A 21,517-nucleotide genomic window follows, 5' to 3' on the forward strand; every position below is an offset into this window, starting at 1 on the left:
GAGGCCGAGGCGGAGAAGCCCAAGAGGCCGGTCCTGGCCAGCAACCGCCTCAAGACCACCAAGTACACGGCGCTCTCCTTCCTGCCCAAGAACCTCTTCGAGCAGTTCCACCGCCTGGCCAACGTCTACTTTGTGTTCATCGCCCTCCTCAACTTCGTGCCGGCCGTCAACGCCTTTCAGCCGGAGCTGGCCTTGGCCCCCGTGCTCTTCATCTTGGCGGTCACTGCCATCAAGGACCTGTGGGAGGATTACAGCCGCTACCGCTCCGACAAGGAGATCAACCACATGGAGTGCCTGGTGTACAGCAGGTGAGGCGGGGTGGCCGCCAGGGAGGGGGACCGCTGTGGTGGCAGCCGGTGGTGGGGCCCCGCCGGGCATGGGGGCTTGGGCAAGCGGAGGTGTGGAAGCAGGGCAAGCGAGCAGGTCTTTTGTGGGGGGCTTTCGTTTCCACTCCGAGCACGAAGAAACTCCTGGTTGCCCCTGGAACCGGTGTCTCCCATCTCTTTACTCAGAACTGCGGGATTTCCTACAGTCCCGTACCTTCAGGTGAAAGCGAATCCACTCTGGTCGGTGGGGTCCTGCGGTAAATCACTGCTTCACGAGTAACCAACATTTTTTATAGGTCTACACATACGCTCTGGGCTTGTTAGTGTTTTATGCTTTAAAGGAAGGACAGTCCATGGCAAAGTGAATGTAAGCATCACACGCAGTGTTTGATTTGTAAGCCTTTACGTGAACACTGCCCAGCATGAGCGGTCAATTACACCAGCGTATAGTTTCAGGCATTAGTTTGGTTTTAGCAATATGAGACCTCACTCAACTAATCTGCTATTAAATCCTCACTGAGCAAAGGAAGGATAGAGGCCTGAGGCTTCTGCATTTTAGTTAGGTCTGTGAGGTTTCATGACATGCGAATTAGCGAGCCTGGGTTGTTTGCTTTTCTAAAGAATGAGGCAGGCAGTCTTTCCATTGAACATTTTTACTTTTAAGCAAATGCTTTTGATTTATTGTCTCAAGTGTCATCATTCCCTGTGACTTCACTGTTTCCCAAAGCTCATGGATGGAGCATTAGGTCATTTATCTCCTTCAGATACTTCTTTTTTTTTTTTTTTTGTTTTGTTTTAATTACAGGGGCTATACATTTAGACCACAGCCTTGGTATCCATAAATCAGACTGAAATGACTTGTGCACCAACATTTATATGCTCAGAATCCAGCTTTACAGAATTTTTGGTTTGCTTTTCTCTCAGTACCAGGTAGTCATCTCATAGTAGCTAAGCCTAAAGTTTTCTGGGGACTGAGAAGAACATATTTTCCAAGAGAGCAGGTTTTAATTCTCTTTCTGATGCTTCTAAGTCTAGCAGAAACGAAACACGTGCCAAGAAGCTTACACTCTGATTCCACAGGCTGTCTGGGAGGGGTCCTCTGGGCTGACGTAAGCACCGGGGCACAGAACAGCTCTCCTATTGCAGAAAGGCATGCGAAAAAAAAAATAAAATGCTAAAAAGGACTCAGAATAGGCTGCATTTTCAACATCGGCAGACTCAGCTTGTTATTTCACAAACTCATATCAGATGAGAAATCTCACCCTAGGGTATTCCCCCACCAGTGGATATACATGCATGGGAACACCAGTAAAATGGCCTTATTTCTGTAAACAAAACCCAAAATAACCCTGCCAAATCACACATGTAGGCATCACTAACCTAAGGCTGTGCCTAGCGCCTTGCTTGTCTGTAGTTGTCCTTAACTCCGAACGCTTCTGGTGTTGAGGGAGATAGGTGGCAGGAGGGCTAGTAAGGGACTGATCTTGTAGTTAAGTAAATTAGTGCTAATAAGGATGGTTAATCTAGCCTTTACCAAACCAAATTAGTTTAGAAATAAGCTCTCGTGTCTCCTACATTGAAACAGAAGAAGTACCCGTTGCAGAAGCTTTTCAAAATACTAACGAATACCAGTACTGGAACATTAATTCTGGAATGTTTCTCCATCCCTGCAATTTCCCATACCCCTCTTTGCTGCCGAAAAAGTCGACATAACTATGAGAAAAGGTGTAACCTGTGGTGTTGATATCACTTGCGCTCTTTTGGGAGTCCCAGCAAAGCACACTGCCCTTTGTACTACTTGTGCTGTGCCAGAGTAAAAGTCAGATTTGTTCGTTTCACTGCAGAGTTTGGATTACTGTTGAGTGACACACAGATTAATTTGGGAGTAGTTTGCCTTTTCATTTGCATCAAAGGCGCACGTTGGGCCAGCAAACGTGGAAGCTGAGGAACGCCGTCACCTGTTGGGGCACAGCTTTCTGGCTGGGAGGAGAGCTGAACCATGTGTCCCTACAGCCCTCTGCAGAGGCCTCGTCCCAGGTAGCAGCTCACCTATTTCTACCTTCCAGCAGTCCCTCAGGAAAGGCTCCCCTCCCCCAGTTAAAAAAGAAAATCAAAACAGGAGGTTAAAATATTTGGCATAGATGTTTTTAATCTGCCCAAGTATCTTCCTTTGGGGCCTTTTTTAAACTTCATCAAGTCACCTTTTTGAACATCTCTCAGCCCCAGTGAGCAAGATGGGATTAGAAACTTGCTATTTTTGGAGATAAAACCTAAGATTCTCACTAGCTCGAGTGACAGGGAACCAAGATTAAGAGATTTGTATCAAGGTCATGAAAGTTGCTGGGTGTGAGTTCAGAAAAGCTGTTTTCTCAGAAAGGTGTCGTGCCAGGAGAAACGCAAGCGATTGGATGTGGCTTTTACTTTGTTATCTTAGACTCCGTTTCTGGAAAAATGTTGAAGTATAAATGTCACATAAGGAAATAATAAATGACGGCTTTTCTCCCCATATCTGTTTTATTCTGATCACTTTATCAGTTTTACCACCTTTTGACAAGACCAGACTCTCTCTCTCTCCTCCCCCGCCCTGCCCCTTGCCACTTCCTTGTGGTGTCGTGGGGGCAGACTTTGATGCAAATGATGTCCTCGATAGAGATGCCTCTGTACGTAGGGCAGCTTAATGAACGTTAACTGCAGTCGCGGGCTGCCCTAGGGCTGCCAGAGAGCAGCGATTCTTCTTTTGCTGGTCAGTACTGTGTAGCTCTGAAAGAGGCCGCCTGTGAGACAGGAGTGCCAGGGCAGTCCTCTGCGCCGTGACGGGCTCCCTTTCCTGCCCGCCTCCCACACAGCTGCAAGAGAGCCACCTCAAACATGGACTACAGCACTCAAACACAGAGAACAGCAAAGGACAGCGAATTATAACAGTCAGCAACAGGGACTTTCGCTTCACAGTAGCAGAGAAAAGCCTTCTATCTCATGTTATATACTGTTCACTGACCAAGTAAAGGTTCAAGTCGGATCCCGTGTGTTCAGTCATATACCCTCCGTGTGCTGCTTTCCTGGCTGTTGAAGTACCCGTCCCCTGTTAGATACAAGCAGCAATTTATGATGCAAGATCTACAGGACAGAGAGAAAGCAGGGGTAGGCAAAGCCTACTGCTACTCAGGCCAGCTCATCAGGAGGAGGTTCCACAGCATGCGAGCAGTGTCCACTGGGAGGTCCCCTGGAGCAGCCCACGCAGGCAGGTCATGTCAGTAAATCTGATGTGGGGGAAAATAGTGCTCTCCTGCTATGCTGGCTGCTTGACAGCTGGTGCACAGACCAGGCCTTCCTCCTCCCGCCTGCCCAGTGGTGTGGACTCAGATGACCCATTCTCAGACAGGCGCTGCTTGAATCAGTGACTCAGTGGCTCATAGTTGGCAACACTTACCAGACGATAGAACAGCAATGCATGATGCAACCTAAAGTAAAAAGCTGAAGAGAGATGCAGCTTGTTTTCACAGAAAGAAGACTGCTTTCGTTTAGAAGTTCTGGATGTTTTGGAGAGTCCCTCAAAAGGTATTGCTTTCTAGAGTCAGATGATGGAAAGGGAAAAGACCTGATTCTTTGAATAAATTGAAAGAAGCTGTTGAGTTTGAATTGGCAGCATATGTCGAGGAATGAAACACGCTGGAAAATTGCAGACTTGTGTTGCTCTGTGATGGAGTTTGCAGGTCTGCCTGTAAGAGCAGTCAGGGTCTTGATAGGTAGAGAGGGAAGGTTTCTTAGCAAAGAGAAGTTAATACGGCCTCTCTCTGGAGGCCTTTAAGGGCACCTCTCCTGTTTGCCAATACAGAGGAAATTAGGCACTTACCATAGGAGGGCAGTTTCACAGGTCACCTAGAATTTAGATTCAGTGCAGGTGTTTAAGTTAGGAATGCTGGATCACAGCCAAAACTCTTTCTTAGTTGGTTTAAATGGAGGGAAGTTACAAAGGCATTAGAGCCCAGCCTGCAGAAAAATGTTTTGTCCGCATAAGCATTGCAAACCTGTGATCATCTTGGTCTCCTCTCTTTGTTCCTCCTCCTCATTTCCATCACCCAGGGATGGAGGTTGAAGTTTGGAGATTACAAATTCACGATCTTAACCGTGAAAGCTTGTTTGGCTAGTTATCTGTATTATTATCTTGGACATGGCGGGTGGGAGGGTTATTTTTTATTTGCAGTTACTGTCCTCCAGTGCTCACCAGCTCTGGCTGCAGTTGTGGATCGCACATGTAAATGCTTGTTCCAGATAATTAGAGGATGCACATGTTGATGCCACTGTTAAATATTTGATAGAACTAAATTTGTCACTGGAGCAGAAGTGTTAAAACTTCTAAGCAGGGGCTTTGTTTTCAGTGTGCTGTTAGAAAGTATGGTATACATTTAAATGGTATGTAAATAGAAGATGAATAGTGATAACTACAATCACAACAAATAATGGCACTTGTCCAGAAGGGAGTTACATTTTGTTACTGACTCAGTGCTGTGTTGGTGAAATAATCTCTGCTAGCAGTTTTCTAGGAGCCTTATGTTCAAAACCAAAGGGCTTTGCTTTTTCAGCTTTGCTTTTTCAATCTACTCTCTAACTCTTGCTGTGTCCATTCAACAGTATTGCTAGAGAGTGAAATGGTCTCTGCATACTGATCAGAGAGTCATAACTGCTTCTTCTGTCAACCTGTGACTTAGAAAATCCATGACAAATTAGAATTTACGACCGGATATTTGTCTCCCCTGAGGTGTGGAAAATGTTCAATGGGGCACTCAGACAGCTCAGGCTGTTTTACATTAAATGTTAGTTTCTTTCTGCAAAAGTCAAGAGGAGGAAAGAAGAGAGTTTCATGTGGGCAACGTGTTTCCTACAGTTTCCAAAATATGTTCCCTTCTTCCCCTCTGTCAACGCGCCAGCGAAAGTAGTTCCAGGCTTGAAGAAAAAAAGATACAGCAGTGTCACCAAATCCTCGCAAGGACACAGCAGATCCCGCTCACGGCCTCTAAAGTAGCCACATGATGACTTGCCCTGCAACCACTTCACTACTTCGGTGCCTTATGTTGCTGGCAACACCAGTCTCTGGGGAGTTGGGTTGTGATTATCTCCCACTACTACCTGAATAGACCAGAGTAGCTTCTGGTCCCAAGACGTGCTGGCAGGGTAAGAAACTTCTCACCAGAAGAAATAAGCTTGTCTCATCCCTTCCAGAACACAAATGTCACTTGATGTGATTCAAGAGGAAACTACCTGGGATTACTCAGTTTCCTCTGTGAGTGAGCTTGGTGAACAGAAAGCTGAAAGCAGAAAGTAGCAGTCTGAATCTGTTGGTGAAGTCAGTGTTCCCTCGTTTCACAGAGGGGCGGCTCTGTTCACGTTAACTGTGTCTTTGTCCTTCACTTCAGTTTGAGCCCCGCTGACAGCGAGTAGACTCACTGGGAGATGTAGTAGAGGCTCTTCTCTTACACTGATAGGGAGGAATTTCCTTTGGTAGTAGTTTATCCTAGTAGCAAGGGACGTCTGTGCTAATCTTCTGAGATGTAGCCAGCTGTAATGCACAGGAGAACCCATCTGTCTGTCCAACTATATCTATGCAGTTTATTTGCTATTCAGTGCAGGGCAAATTTTCTAAGTGCCTGAGCTTCACTACTGGAAAAGAAAAATGCTTGCCTCTTATTACTAAGCTCTTTCATTTGTATAGGCTGTCATGAGAGCAGTTGTAGGCTGTTTCACATGCCTCTGGCTAACTGCCAAAGAGGATACTGTTAATCTCCACTGAGACCTAGCAATGTCCCCAAATTAATTTTTGCAGATACATGCTGCACTCTGGAGGGACACTGTAGTTTGTGTTAAGCAGACCACAGCACAGAAGTATAAGTGGCTACCTTGTGCACAGATCTACTTGCTCTCGTGTTGGTATTATCTTGAGACCATGATTATTGCTAGAGGTTGCCGTAAGAATATCAGACCTACTTGATTCTGTCAGAGTACAGAAGAAGTTTCCAAAGAAACTGTGCAAGAGGAAAGAAGAGCATGTGTTGTTCAACTCTGCCTGATACTGTGATTCCAGATTCCATCTTCCATGTGTCATCTAGTCAGCAGAACTCAAAATCAGAATTGAAAACCCTGACCACCATGCTATAGATTAATGTTTTATGGAACTGCTTATTAGCTAGCATGGCATAACTTAGCCAGGGCATTCCTCCTGCTAGCAGACCAGTCCTCCAGAAGTACTTACTAGAGTTGTGCTCTCAAGCTCTCTCTGGGAGGCCTTAATTTTGCTATAGGAATGTTGGAGGACTATTCCAATGAAGGAGACTTAAATGGCTTTGTCTGGTTTTCCCTCCCCCTTCTGACTAATGTTGGCTGATAAGGAAGATGAAAATAGAGAAAAAAGGAGGCTCCCTGCCACTGGACAGGACTTACTCGGACGCCTCATGCAGGCTTACACAACGCTTGTGGATGGACAGGCTGCCTACATTGACGCAGCAGCAGGAGAAGTCCGAGTGCCAAATCTCTCCTTGCTGTGTAACCCAGCATGCTCCCCATTTGCAGTGTAGTCGCCCTGCACAAGAGGTGCCCCTGTCTTCCCCTGCAACACTAGGCCTTTTGGTTATGTAGACTTTTTGTGTATATACACAGTAAGGGCAGTGCAGCTGGCAAGCTGAATGCACAGCTTCAGGGTTACGCCAAACTTGCAGGATTTACGCCGTGCAGGCTTGGTTTTAGCAACCACATATATTGAGAGCAATTAAGTTCATGAAAAGCAGAACAATTTGTTTCACTTCACATAGTTGGGGAGGTGAACCAGTTTCCATGGCTTACCTTCAGGCTCAGTGTTTTCACTTGGTAGCTGGCACTAATGCAACTATGTCAGCGGCCAGTCATGTTTGTACCCAGAAGAGATCCACAGCAGAAACACAATCTGAACCCTGCTGCTACCCTGCAGCAATACACTCTGCCTGACCTTGTCTCACCAGGATGTGGAAGCAAGACAGTGGGAGTCTCCACGCACTGGGCCAGGGAGAGTTCATTTCTGTGAATGGCATAATCATAAAGTAAGGAGCTGACTCGATGCTAAGAGCCAGCTCACTGACCTCTTACTGATAACTTTGTTTAGGTATGGGCAGCAGCTTCCTCTGATGTATGTCAAGCACAAAAGTTGACCCACACCCAAAATGCAGCCACAACGCAAATGTGAGAAAGATGCTAGTTTACAGCTTTTCCTAGGTAGGTGGTTGTCGTGGTGTGGAGGGGAGAGGAGGTACAGAAGGCGTAACAGCGACATCCTGTTCCAGGAGCTTGAGCGGCCCCAATATTGAGCTCGACTGAGGAAAATGTACATATACAAATACACCTTTGATTCTGAAAGATTTGATAAAGCAAGCCTTTTTAGTTTGAGACTTAGTTTGAGGAAGATGACCTGCATGTTTCTGAATGAGTTGGTTTAATCTTTGCTGTGTGTTCAGGAAGTGGGAACGAGGGGAGTTCAAACTAAGAGCTTTCAGTGCATGCGAGATGTAAGTGGAGAAGAGCAACATTCTCTCTTTTGCTCTTTCTAGGATACAGCTACACAGCCTGTCCATAGAAAGCTACTAGCTACCCAGCTCATAGGGTGTTCTGTCCTGTTGGCTGCTGAGGATATCTAACCCTTATGAGCTGGCAAACTACCACCTAGTTATTTGCTCCAACAGGAGCAATATTTTCTTCTGTTTCAAGAGCATTGCGGGTAAAGATCTCTGCTGTGGTCAGCCTACATCCTTAAGGCCATGTTGTAAGGTCAAAGGACAGTCTTGAACTGGCAAGGCATGTGTTTCCAGGGGCAAGGTATGCATTTTATGGGTGGGAAACATCTGCCATCTCCTCTGCTATTTTATTACAATTTTATTCTTGTCTGATCACAATTTCTCTAGAGTAACAAATAGGCCAATCTCTCCAGTGCAGCAGCCAACATTTGCATCATGCACAGTCATTTCATAAACCCAGACTCTGCTGGAGATTTGTTATAATAAGCATGGAGGTCACTTGTTTTGTTTTTATGTTCTGGTTGCCTGGAAATACTGACCTACTTCAAGGAAGAGTTTAAATGTTTGACTGACAACTGCACTCCAGTTCTCATATATCTGTGTTGCTATTATATTAACACTGAGGGTGTGAACACTATTGTGGAATATTTGATATTTCTGTAGTTTTGTTGGAGGCTTTAGTTTTGACCTTTTGGAGAGAAAGTCCATTGTGAAGTGACAGCATTTGTAACCATCACTCTTTACCTTTGTATGTTACCTTATGCTTGCTAGGCTTTTTCTGGGTTGCACAGCCATATACCTGTATGCTTGCCCCTTGTCTCTTCACCTTCCTGGCTTCCACTAACAACCTGAATATACTGATTTGGTTCACTAACCAGTTGTTGGGCAAGTTGTTGTGAAATCTCCCAAAATAAAGGCCAACACACGAAGTGCTGAGCAGCAGTCACCTAAATACAACTGTGGGCACGTTCAGCATCTCTCAAAATCCGCTTATTGTGGCTGGCTGGCAGGAAACCCTCTCAAGTGCTGATTAGGTTCTCTCTGACCTGACAAGGGTGTTTCCTGAAGGAGTTTGTCAGGTTCTTTATGGGACATGAGGTGAGATTTATTTCACGTTGCTTTTAGCTAAAAGGAATGTGTCCAGCCTGACCAAGTCATCTGCACTTGTGCCATAGTCAGTGGGGAGCACTGAACAGTTCAGGGCAGGGTGGAAGAGGTGGGAAATCCTTCCAGTTTATTTGAGACACATACCTTAGGTTAGTTTGAATCAGGAGGTCCTTACCTCTCTCCAGTGATGATACAGGTGAAGCTGAACTAGATGTCTTGGTCATACAGCTAAGTTCAGTTCAGCTAAGATGAATCCCATTAGTAAACTCAGGGAGGATAGATTTTTATTCCTGTTAATGCTCCATATGATTTTTGGACTGTAGAAGAGTAGCCTGTCCTGCTCAATATATTTAATGATTTATTTAAGAACTACGCTTTGGAATCACAGATGCAAGTATGTTTCCCTGTCAGGTGAAAGGGATAACCCAGTATCCACTGTTCCATCTCCTGCCACATTCTGACTTCAGCATTAGCCATTAACATATTGCTCATACTCCTGAAATGTATTTATATAATTTATCTCAGTGCTGAGAAACAATGGATGAGTTGTTATCAATAAATAATTTTCCTCTTTGAATAACTGATTACATTTGCATGTCTGTGGAGTTTTCCAGGCTGCCCACATAATGTGAGGAATCTTGGAATTTTGGGATATTATTTGCTATTTAACCTCAGATGCAGCTTTTGGGGAGGAGTATTGAAACATAAGGTAGGAGGTTCCTCATTCTGCTTTCTTCTGTTTATTTGGGTGTACCTAAGTATTAGGTCAACTAAAACCACTTTGCAAGCTGTGTCTCTTAAAATGCAGGGGGCGATTGTCTGTTTGACATAATCGTGGCTGTTAAAAGAGTGAAAGTGGGGCTTCACTGTCAGGTGTCTCACAAATACCACATATGGCTGATAGGATTACATTTTATGTCCAGTAGGATCAGATGTTAAAACCTGCAAGGGATATTGCTAGGTGATCAGGGATTGAATCAGAGGGATCAGTGGTGAAATTATTCTGCTAATTTTGAGTATCACTGATTTACCCTTGGTCACCAATTTCTATGCTGGAATTTTAGTGCCTGTTCATATGGGAGGATAGGCATGTGCAGACATACCATGTAGCTGTATAAGAGGTGCAGCACCGTAAGATGTCACACCACTGTTTGCTATCTTGAAAGTCCTAAATTCTGTTAATCTTGATTGCAGCATTTGACACTCTGCTGTTCCTGATTGTTCAGGCTTAAATGTGCTGTCTCCTGTCGGGTTGTTCTTCCATGTCTCTCATTTATTTTCAGTGCAGTTCCTTGCATCTGTCTGCTTTTTGTGATGGGATCATGGTTGTGTGTGGAAGCTGCCAGATCCTGTAGGAGCTTTCCAAAATGCAAGCTCAGCAGAAAAGCTGTACCACAGCTGAGCCAACCAGCAGCAGCAGTCTAGTGGTGCTGCTATCCCCATTTTCCAGAAGTCCAATTTAAAGTCCGTAACAGCCCTTGTCATGGACTGAACAATCCATGATAGCCCCTCAATTTCAGCAATACCACAGCGGACTCTTGTTTTTTGAGTCCTACCATGTCCATGTTATGTGATAAACTTGACTTATTAGCAGTGAAATAGCTTTTCTTCCTGGAGAAGGACGTCTGTCAGCTCATGCCAGAAAAATGTGTGCAAGACCTGTAAGACCCATCTGCCAAAGAATATTGCAGCATGGGGTCCCCAGCCTGACAGTGTATTGCTATGCATAGAGCTAACCAAGCTAGCACTGAAATGTAGTCTAGGACAAAAAGTCAACAACCAGTGGATTTTATGTATTTGCCAAGTGTTTGGTTGTTGATGTGTTTTTTATTTGGGGCTTTTTTTTTGTGTTTGTTTTTTCTTCCAGTTAATAAGCCACATAGAAATTCTCAGTTATTACCCCATGTCCTGATTTCGGCTGGGATAGAGCTAATTTTCTTCATAGTAGCTAGCATAGTGCTGTGTTTTGGATTTAGTACCAGAAGAATGTTGATAACACACTGATGTTTTCAGCTGTTGCCAAGTAGTGCTCAGACTACTCAAGGACTTTTTGAGCTTCTCCTGCTTGCCCAGGTGCATAACAAGCTGGGAGTACAGCCCAGCTAACACAGCTAACCCAAACTGTCCAAAGAGCTATTCCATACCATATAACGTCATGCTTGGGGGGGGGTTAGTTCGGTCGGTCGGTCGCGGGGAGACTGCTCGCGGCTCGGGACGGGCTGGGCATCGGTCGGCGGGTGGTGAGCAATTGCGTTGTGCATCATTCGTTTTGTATATTCTGTATATTCTGTTACCATTCTCATTATTACTATTATTATTATTTTCTCTTACTAAACTGTCTTTATCTCAGCCCTCGGCTCTAACCTTTTATTTTCTTTCCGATTCTCTCCCCCATCCCACTGAGGGAGGGGGGGGAGTGAGCGAGCGGCTGCGTGGTGCTGAGTTGCCAGCCAGGTTAAACCACGACACCCCAGCTTCAAAACTCTTAAAGAATCATTAGCAATCTCACTGAAGATAAAACTCTTGAGAAAACTTAAGCCCCAGACATTTATTTGTTTTTCAGACAGAAGTACTGAAGAAGAATCTAGCATGATAAAGACAGAAATAGCGTCTTTTAAGCATATACAGTGTCTCTACCTTTTAAAGCCTTCGTTCAGCATTTTAGTGTAAGATTTCTCTAAAATTCCGCATGGTTATTCTAAACTCAATCCTCCTTGGAATGCAGGGAGCAGAAGAGAGGGAGGAGAGTTCATGAGTTTATTTTCAATGGCATTTGGTTTGGCTTGGAGGATTTTTATATTGCTAATTTGGTCCTTGCATATTAATTCATGTTCTTCCTCTGCTGCTCCTAAATTGGAAACTTTCCATTTTACATCTGGCAATCTTCTCCTCAGTTGTTTAACCTTTATGCTTTATCACCAGAAATAGCTGGTTTCTGCAGTGAATCCAGCCTCTTGGTCATAATAACATTCCCTCCAGCAACTTCTAGAAAGGTTTTTGGGTTTGGTTTTTTGTTGTGTTTTCTAACCACTATCCACGTTTACAGAAAGCATGCCTGAGTTGATGGTGCTTCACCCTTCCAAAAAGTTTTAAGCAAGAAAAATACAGTACTTGCTCTTTACCGCTGGAAGAAAGTTTAGAAACACAATGATATCTACAGAAGTGGTTAAGACCAATGGTGCATTGCCCCAGCTAATCGAGCAGTATTCAAAGTACATGCAAACCCGATTGCTGATCATTCAGGAGCAGAGTTCTTAACTTTTCCAGTTACTGAGTATACATCCAGATGTCCAGCGCTTCTGTGGGATGTCTCCTCATCCATGTCTAACTCTTTTCTGACCTGCTTTTGTAACTCATTAGTTCCAGTTAGATTCCACAGCAGTTCATTCCACCGAGGTCATACTTAATATGAAAATATCATCTGCAAAGGAAGTGCCCCCAGTCAGTGTTCCCTGTAACTTCTATTACTGTGCTACGCACCTGTACATATTTAGTGGGAGCACTAAGGTGGTATGCAGTACTCAGTGAGAAACTATGAGCTGTGTATTTAGAAAGCTTAGTCTGTTCATCTTTTTGCCCAAGCATAACTTTGGAAGCAAAGCCCAGAAAAAGAGATTTTTTTTTTTTTGTGACTTCCTACGCAGTTGGTTACATGAATGCCAGTCCTTAAAACTCTTGGCTGTAAAAAGCATGTTTATACAGCGCACATTCAGCATGAAGCAGGGTTGTCCCACCTGGTATATCTAAACACCTTCAGAGCACCATGCAGAGGTGCTTGCTGCTCTGGAAGCAACATAGGCCATTACTGGCATGCTGTCTCTTAGCAGGGCTTGTCGGCCCAAACACGGCCAAGTGCACACGGCTAGCAGTTTTCTGTTTGTGGATGGGGCACAGCTGGTGGGAGTTTGGGACCCTGCACCCTGCTCTAATTTATTGTCCTTAGACTGAAAAAAGCCAGGAAGAATGTTCAATAAATGGAGATGGAAATTTCATGAGTACACTTAATTTTGGGGGGTTATTTCAGTTTAACCAGTGACCAAATGGATGGTAAACCATGATTCTCATCACTGGCAGTTAATGCAGGAGTGTTCCCTGAGTAACTTTGGATAAGGAAGTAAATTGTGAAAAATAGAACCCTGTCAAAACACCTTTTTTTTTTTTTTTAAGAGACTTGTATATAATAGGTGTGATTTACCACATCAGCACAGATTAAATTACCAGAAGACTCATGATTCAGTCTTGAAAAGCAAATGAAACAAACTGGATTTAGGCTTAAGATATTCAAGTGAAGCAGATGTAAACAAGTGCTATTGCAAGTTGTTATCCTTCTACTGTATTTCTTCCATCTGAATCCATTTTTACTGAGAATTTAAATAAAGTGAAAAAGCTGCTCTTTAATTCTTAGGAAGAGGGAGCACAACATTCTTAGGAGTTTTCCAAAGCTTCAGAAAGTAACCTGTTGGTGCCACAGCAGCACAGGCAGTTTGTATTCCAGAGTAATGTTTACCCTGCTTGAAGTCAGCAAGATAACTCTTTGAGCCATGAGTTTTCCCCTGGCTTTCTAAAATAAGACCCTTTTTACAAGTCAGACCTTCCTTTGGTCAGTCTTGACACCCTCCATATGATGTACAGGATCACCTCCTGTGATCACCGACTTAAACTTCACTGCCTTCCATACTTGATGTCCGTCCGCATCTGTCCCTGTTGTAAGGGCAATCCCTGGCGATGTGTGTAGGGGACCTCCAAGGGACATTTATGCTGCCCAGCCAGGAGGTCTGTGTCAGCACCGCGGCAGGCTGGTGTGTCGGTATGGGCAGAACCCAGCGCAGCGTTACTCGGGTGGGTGTCTCCGAGCCGCTCAGCAAGGCCTGTTAGCCAGTCTGTGTGGGGCACATGATGCTTTGTTACGGCCATACCGCTTAGAGAGGAAAGCAGGTTGTACAGCAGTTGGTTCAAACGTCTCCAGCTTCAGTTTCAAGATTATTTTGCGCTTCGGAGGACTCTGTGAACCTGGTTCACATACACGTTCCAATTAAGGAGAAATACTGAGGTTAAAATGTTTACAGCTGTAGGTAGCACTATCAAATGTTCAGTCCTTGGAGTGGGAAAGTATTAAAAAGATGTATTGGGAGCTTAATAAGTCATAAAATGTATACGAATGGAGCCCTAGCTGTTTCCTGGTAAGGAAGCAGAGGACATTTTGTAAACATCAGTTGGTTTGCTTTGCTACAGGGTGGGTACAAGGAGAAAATGGCCAGAGTGACAGTTTTGCCATCTTGCCAGGAGAAAGCGTGACTTCTTGCTTAACAGGTTAGCAGTCTGTATGCTGGGACAGCTGTCTACTTCGAATAGCTGTGCCGTGTATCAAGAAGCCTCTGAATAATAGTGGGCAGCCACCAAATGAGTATCTATTACACACGTAGAGGTAGGTCTTTTTCCGCAGGCCTCCAAAAAGTCCAGAAACTGATGGCCAAAATAACCGCAGTGTTTTCATGGTACTGAAAGCAGGCAACGCACAATAGCCAGGAACGTGGAAATCCAGTCTTTTCACCATGACCTGGGATTATGCTTTGGCCAGCTCAAACTTCTGGTCCTGATTTTATGTTTCCAGGGGAGGTGCCTTACTTCTGAAGTTGTGCTTTGAACTCTCCTGGCACAGAGAGGGCTGATGGTTGACAAAGAGATCAGGCTGCAAGGGCAGTCCAGGTGGTCCTTAATGCAGCCTGCTGGGGCAGGAAGAACAGAGCCAGACTTCATGGCTCAGTAGCACTGGCTCTGTCTCCTGTTTCAAGTTATTAAAATAACACTTCAGTGGTTTTCTAAAAGGCGTTTTCCTAAATGCTTTCTAATGCCCATAATAATTTTAGATGCCGGGAAGTAAATATTTTTCTCCTGCCAGTGTGTTTTGGGTTTTCCTCCCACTTGACAAGCACTGGTATTTGGGGGGTTTGTGTTTTGTTTTGGTTATTCTTCTACAATGCTTAGGATGAAGTAGAAATTAGCTTTGCAACCAACACCTTGTAGATATACATACACAAATACTTGAACTTGCCAAAACAAGTTACTTTTTGCATCAGCATTCTTGAGTTTATTTTCTGCTTGCATGTTTTCAGAAAGAGTGCTTCTTACTAGCTGCTGTGGACAAAATATTGTGCCTGCAAGATTGATGAACTGATGGCTTTTTAGTTAGCGCTGTAGAGGTCAGCTATGGGAGAGACAATTGGAGAAAAATACACAAGATTTGGTTATTAGAAGGCCGCTTAAGATAAGGCCAATGTTAAGATAAATTAAAAAATAGTGCAAAAGACGAATGTGGTTCTGACCTCTAATGCCAGCAAAATGAACTGTTAGTGCTTACAGCTGGGCCTTGAAATGAGCCCTGGGAGGAGACGGGGACTCTGTGATGGTTTTGATTTCCATCCAGCCCTTGATTTCTTTTTTCGATAGATAGTTTTCTATATCATGACAGACTAGTTTTGCTTCACAGGCACATGAACTCTCCCTGCAGCAAGATGGGAACATCACCTGTAAGAGAAAGTCAGCAGTCCAAGGCAAGCTATATCCTCCCCAAGTCAGGGCTCTACGGGCATCGGTGAACGAGGATGTGGTTACCATATCCTTCCTGTTCATCCCAAGCACTGTTAAATCTATGCTAGAGACATGTTCCCTCCTCCCACCTTTTTCTGGTCTTGTTTGGTCTAGTGTCTTGTTGAAATCTGGAAGACCTGCAAGCATTTTGGTAAACAGGATGGCATTGAATCTTAATCAGACTTATGGGGAGTCAGCAGATCTCCACCGGGGTCTTCAACAGGATCTTCAGCAGGTTACATAACCCTTTCTGTGCATCAAAGTCATGGTCCACAAAATGGGAACAGCATGATTTACCTCACAGGGTTTTTGAGGTTTGAACTATGACTTTTAAAAGAGGCCTTTGTTAGTGATTTGCTTCCCTTTTAAACTGAATGGGAGTTCAGTGTCTTGATTTTCTCATTTCAGGGGTTTTCAAAGCAGCTGTCTTATGTAGAAAGACTTGATTTTTTACATTTTCCTTGGATTTTTGAGTTATTAGTGATCTGATTTCAAAATCTCTTTAAATGGAGTAACAAGTAAGTTATTGAAAAACTACAGTCCCAGTTATAAAGAATGCTGTATCTACCATCTGTAAGGACCCAATGAGTCCCCACAGTGCTGTGATAAATGGATTAAAATTTACTTCTCCTGCGACTCTCAGAGAAACTCTAAAATAAAAAATATTTTAAAGGGTCATCGTCAAGCACCCTAGAAAAAAAGGTGGGCATTTAGTTAAGACAAAGCAAAACATCTGGAGGTGCCATGTGCAGAAATAACCACTTTCAGAAATGCCTCTTTATTGAAAAAATGTTACTGCACAGTAACAGTTGCCAGCTGGTAGAGGTGGTAGAATTTAGAAGGAAAGGAACAATGCGGAATAAAGATGTATGTACAGTAACAAATTATGGGCAGAAAGAATATTCTAAGTTCTCTATCGTGTTCCTTAGCTACAAATAATCCTGTGAAATATTTGTTCCAAAGGTCAAATAAAAAAAAAAAAAAGACTTCAGAGCAAAAAAGGGTAATACTGAAACTGTCTCTAGCAGGTTTATTCTGAAAATATTTCAGAAGGTGAGAATCTTTTCTCATGCAACATCCTCACAGTTTTTTTAGTGGAGGTAATGAGGAGTTCTGCAAACACCTAGATATTAGGATCACTTGTGTCATCAGACTAAAATCAGGGTGTGTGGTTTTGGAAAACTTGCTGGGAGGAAGTGCCAATAAGCGAGAGAAACATTAAGCCTAATTCTGTGTTCACTTACCTTCCCTAAGACTGGACTATGCAACACTTTTAAACTCAGAGATTTGGATTACACATTAGGAAGGAATTTTTTACTAACAGGTTCCCCAGAGAAGGTGCAGATGCCCCATCATTGGAAGTGTTCAAGGTCAGATTGGACGGGGCTTTGAGCAATCTGGTCTAGTGGAAGGTGTCCCTGCCCATGGCAGGGGGGTTGGACTAGGTGGTCTTTGAAGGTCCCTTCCAGCCTAAAACCATTCTGTGATTCTATGCAGCAGAATAAAGGACTTCCATGTGAATATCTGATCAGAGGGAAACCTGGGATTCCCAGAAAAGGTGAGAGTAAGTCATTAATCAGCCTCTGTATCCACAAGCCAAACTTCCTTTAAAATGCTGAAGTTGCTCGGTGTTCTCTGAAACCATCTGGAGCAGCATGAGATTTGTCTTGCGTGGCCTCAGCTGTTTGGATATTAGGCATTCAGTCCCACCAAACTCTTAGACCTCCTCACTAGCCTAGGCAGAAAGCTGGGTTGTTTGTCCCATCTATCTTCTGCTGGAAAGAATCACCTGCCAGAAATGCCCTCGCCCCCCTTGCCATCTGCTATGAAGATGTCTAGGCAAGTAGAGCAGATGAGATTCTTCACATCTGGACAGCTGAAATTCGGTGAAATGAAAATGTTATCTCATCAGGAGGGCGGATGTGCGTAAAAGTGGTCTTAACAGGAAAGTATTTTACCTTTGTACTGATGATAAGAAAATTGAATCATACTAAGATACCTCTCACCTGCTTGTCTGACTTTTTTACGACTATCAAACTTCATTACAAATTTTTGCCTAAATGTTACTGAGTTTTAAGCCTAATTACTGCTTTTCTGTTGCTTTATACAAGCCAGGGATGTGCTCCTCAGAAACAGCTCTTCTCATCGTGCTGTGTGTATCACTAAGCTGCTCATCAGCACCAAATCCCGTGCTCCATTATAGGCCCAATTTTGCCAAAACTCCTTTAATTTTGTTATTGCATCCCCTGTTTTTCTAACAATTGTCATGCTTCATTTCTCACCAGAGAGACTTTCCTTTTCCTGTCAAGTGTAGCTGAAGCTGGCAAACCCAGCAGCCAGCCAGAAACCCAGACCCAGGCTGCCCCCGGCCCTGTGCCAGCACGGTGCCAAGGGACCCCTCTCATTCCAACCTCATGTTGTCAGCGGATGGAGCCTTTCCGCCCGCGTACCTCTGCCACCACGCTCACCCAAGAAACATAGGCTTTCAAAAGCTGTGGGCATATCTGAGTCCACTCAAATATAATACCAAAAGAAAGATGTTAGGTTAACCGTTTATGGTATCCTTTTAAAACATTACTTGGGAGCCCTTCTTACATTTCACAGAATCACAGAATGGCAAGGGTTGGAAGGGACCTCGGGAGATCATCTAGTCCAACCCTCCTGCTAAAGCAGGTTCTCCTAGAGCATGTTACACAGGACTTCGTCCAGGTGGGCTTTGAATATCTCCAGAGAAGGAGACTCCACAACCCCCTTGGGCAGCCTGTTCCAGTGCTCTGTCACCCTCAAAGTAAAGAAGTTTTTCCTCATGTTCAACTGAAACCTCTTATGTCTCAGTTTGTACCCATTGCCCCTTGTCCTGTTGCTGGACACCACTGCAAAGAGTCTGGCTCCATCAAATTTCCTGAATAGTACTATTTCCTGAATAGTACTCAGGTTTTCTTACATAAACTGGGATACCAAAATGCTATTTATGGTCAGCCATAATTAGAAAGTTGAGATTTATAAATAGTCAGAGCTGAAGCCTTTCTGGCAAAGACTTTGATGGTGCTATAGGGAGCATTCCGCTATCAGACATACAGGCATTTTAAATGCTTTTCCATTTTCATTAGCATTGACGTCTCTGCAGAATGGTATCCTCCATAAAATGGGGAAATGTCTGCAAATGTCACAAACTTCTAAGAGTCTGCCCATTGCTCATGCTGTCTTCTGTACCTCTGTGATAATTTTGGAAACATGAGGCCATTTTGAGCTGTACAGATGTTCTGCTTTATGTAGAAGGGAAATAGAGATTGCTAAAGAGTGGATAGAGATACATTGTTTTGTGAAGAAATACAGAAATGGAAAATGTACATCCAGCTTGACTTCTCTCTAGATTCTTTTGGTCATAGTGCCACGTCTTTTGGCCTCTTTCCAAGCCTTCAGTTTTCTCCTGTTTTGTTCTTCACAGGGTGGGGGAGAAGAGGGGACAGGAGGGCAGGTTTATAAATAAGATGGGGAAAGAAGGAGCAGTGTTATTTTTTAGAATGGAACACACATGTTATTCACTGACCCAGAAAAATGAGCCACATGTACAAGATTTAAACTTTAAAAATGAAGGCCATTTTTCCTACCAGGGGTATAGAAGAGCTTTGGACTGTAGCAGTTCAGGTATAGGAGTGAATGCTGGAACTCAGGATTGTTGGAGTCTGTTCCTTTCCCCATCTCTGCCAGTCTGCCAGTGTGCTCTTGGACATTTTCTCCTGAAATGCACCCAGCAGTAGTTTTCCACCTGCATCTACAAATCCCAGGAGATGCGGGAGGCATTACGCATAGGTTCTGTGAAAGGTAAAAACAAGCTTATTGTCAGTAGGCTTAAAATGCTGGATTTGTACTTCACTAGAAAAAATGCTTGCATGTAAAAAATACGAAAAACTTCAAAACCCTCTGCTATCACTTATGCAAAGTGAAATGTCAAATTTTCTGGTGTCTAGTGTTTGGGACTGAAGCCTGCTTCAAACTGCAAAGACTACGAGACAGTCTGCCTATTTGAACCTATGCAGTTCAGCTGTTTTGATCTGTCCCAGATGAGTTGTTGCCCCAGCACCATTTTGCCCAATTTTGGAACATTATATTACACATAACAAGTGGACAAAATCTAATTTTGTGCACTCTACTAAAAAAAAAAATGTACTCAATCATTCTGTTGTCACACTCACTGCTGTCACCCTGTTGTTTATTTCTAGAATGTGCGATGATGAACAAAAGAGGGGTTTGTTGTTACTTCAGGGTGAACAGCTGTAAGTTTATTCTATAAATATAACCTGAGCAGACTTGTAGGAAGGACTGAGGTCCATGTTTTCCTTAAGGAGGGCTGTGCAGCATGCCTCGGACAGAAAGATCCTTACTCACCAGGTAAGGATGATGAGTAAAATCTCTGTCCTCCAAAGAGTACTTAATTGCTTTGTCTTGGGGGAAAAAAGAAGGCGCCAAACAAACAAACAGAAAATGGAAGTGTTCCAACTATCTGGACAAGTTTTGTTTTCACACTGTGCTTCAATCTCATTACAGCTTTTGAGGAATAACAGTGATAGTCAGACATTCCTCAGATGGGAAGTGATTAGGGTGTGAATTGCTGTGGAAAAGCACTATTTCCAGTAATAACATGGCAGGTGTTTTGAAAGAAAGCTGCTCTAACCTTTCAGATTGCAGAGGCATCCCAGTAATTCTAAGAATCACAATCTACAAACGCCTAATTTCACTACTGCTTTCCTAATTAAGAGGGGAAAAAAGGTGTGAGGAAACAGAATTTTGATAGACATTCTTCTTCAAATTAGGGGCTCCCTATTTCTGATCTATCGCTAGAAGTAAGAAGGTCACTCACATGTAGGTTCAGGACCTCCATCCCTGGGCATGGTGTTGCTAGCATTGATGGACACTCCAGGTACAAAAACTAACGCTTTGATCAAAGCCTAAAAAATTGATAGACATTGCACCATGGAAAAGAGGTGATACTGAAGTGATATTTTAGTGATACTAAAATAATTGTTGTCTGACAATTATGTTGTCTTCATGGCACAGGACATAACTTCTTTAAACGATTTCTGCATCAAGTTGCTGTTTGATGCACAAAATCTTTTCTTAAAGATTTCATCTGAAAGCAAATCCACCTTTTGAAATAGTCCCGATGCTCCAATGAAAAGTTTGCACATCATTTTCCATCTGAACTTTGTTTACATTTAGTTCTTAGCCAGTGAATCTCGTTCTTTCCATGCCTGATCACGTCTCTCAGAAATCCTTGCCCTGAGTAGCTGTTAACAAATTTTGATCAGGTCACTTCTCATTCTTCTCTGTCTTAATTAATTAAATTGACCCAAGGTATAGAAACCCAGTATTATCCTAGCCATTCACAGTATAACACGAGCTCAAGATTTCATTAGATTTTCCTCCTACATAGTTGTGCATTATCTATTCAGTTTATCAAGCAAACTTCTTCATTTAAATGTTAATTCATTCTTGACAACCCAAATTATGAATAGCATCAAAAGAATCTCAGGTCTTCTCCTACTTGGACTAAATAGCACAAGTCCCATTATTTTTAATAGATGCAAAATTAGTTCCCTCTTTTTGCATGCCAGAAGTATAAGAATCAGAAGTAATGTGGACAGAGTAAATAAAATTAATCTTTTTGTCGTATTTTCAGACCACAGAATATATGTTGCTTTATTACCTTAGCACAGTATTCTGTTTTTCACTACTTGTTAAGGACTGTATTTTGCCTTTTGTTTTCATGCAAATCAGCTATTAATGTAGCGGGAAATTTGCAGTGTTGAACATTGTGCAAGATACCCTGAGCACCATGAGAATCAAACCCATTCCCACCCATTCTAGCATAGGAGCGTAGGGGTTAATTCAGAGCCTTTTGCCTGTCAGAAATCAGAACACACCAGAGACCTGTTCCACGGAAATCACTGCAAACAACCTCAG

The 21,517-nt window shown here is 43.3% G+C and overlaps 1 protein-coding gene across 1 annotated transcript in view; it reads left to right on the forward strand.

The window, feature by feature from the left end:
- Nucleotides 1–21,517, forward strand: part of LOC104125231 (probable phospholipid-transporting ATPase VA) — a 124,700-nt gene that overhangs the window by 10,413 nt on the left and 92,770 nt on the right. Inside the window, exon 3 of the mRNA XM_009637655.2 lies at nucleotides 4–308. Within this exon, the coding sequence (XP_009635950.1) occupies nucleotides 4–308 (305 nt within the window). The remainder of the gene's footprint in view (nucleotides 1–3; nucleotides 309–21,517) is intronic.

Source organism: Egretta garzetta, unplaced genomic scaffold (genome assembly GCF_000687185.1).
Source record: "Egretta garzetta isolate BGI_Z169 unplaced genomic scaffold, ASM68718v1 scaffold504, whole genome shotgun sequence".
NCBI lineage: Eukaryota > Metazoa > Chordata > Aves > Pelecaniformes > Ardeidae > Egretta > Egretta garzetta.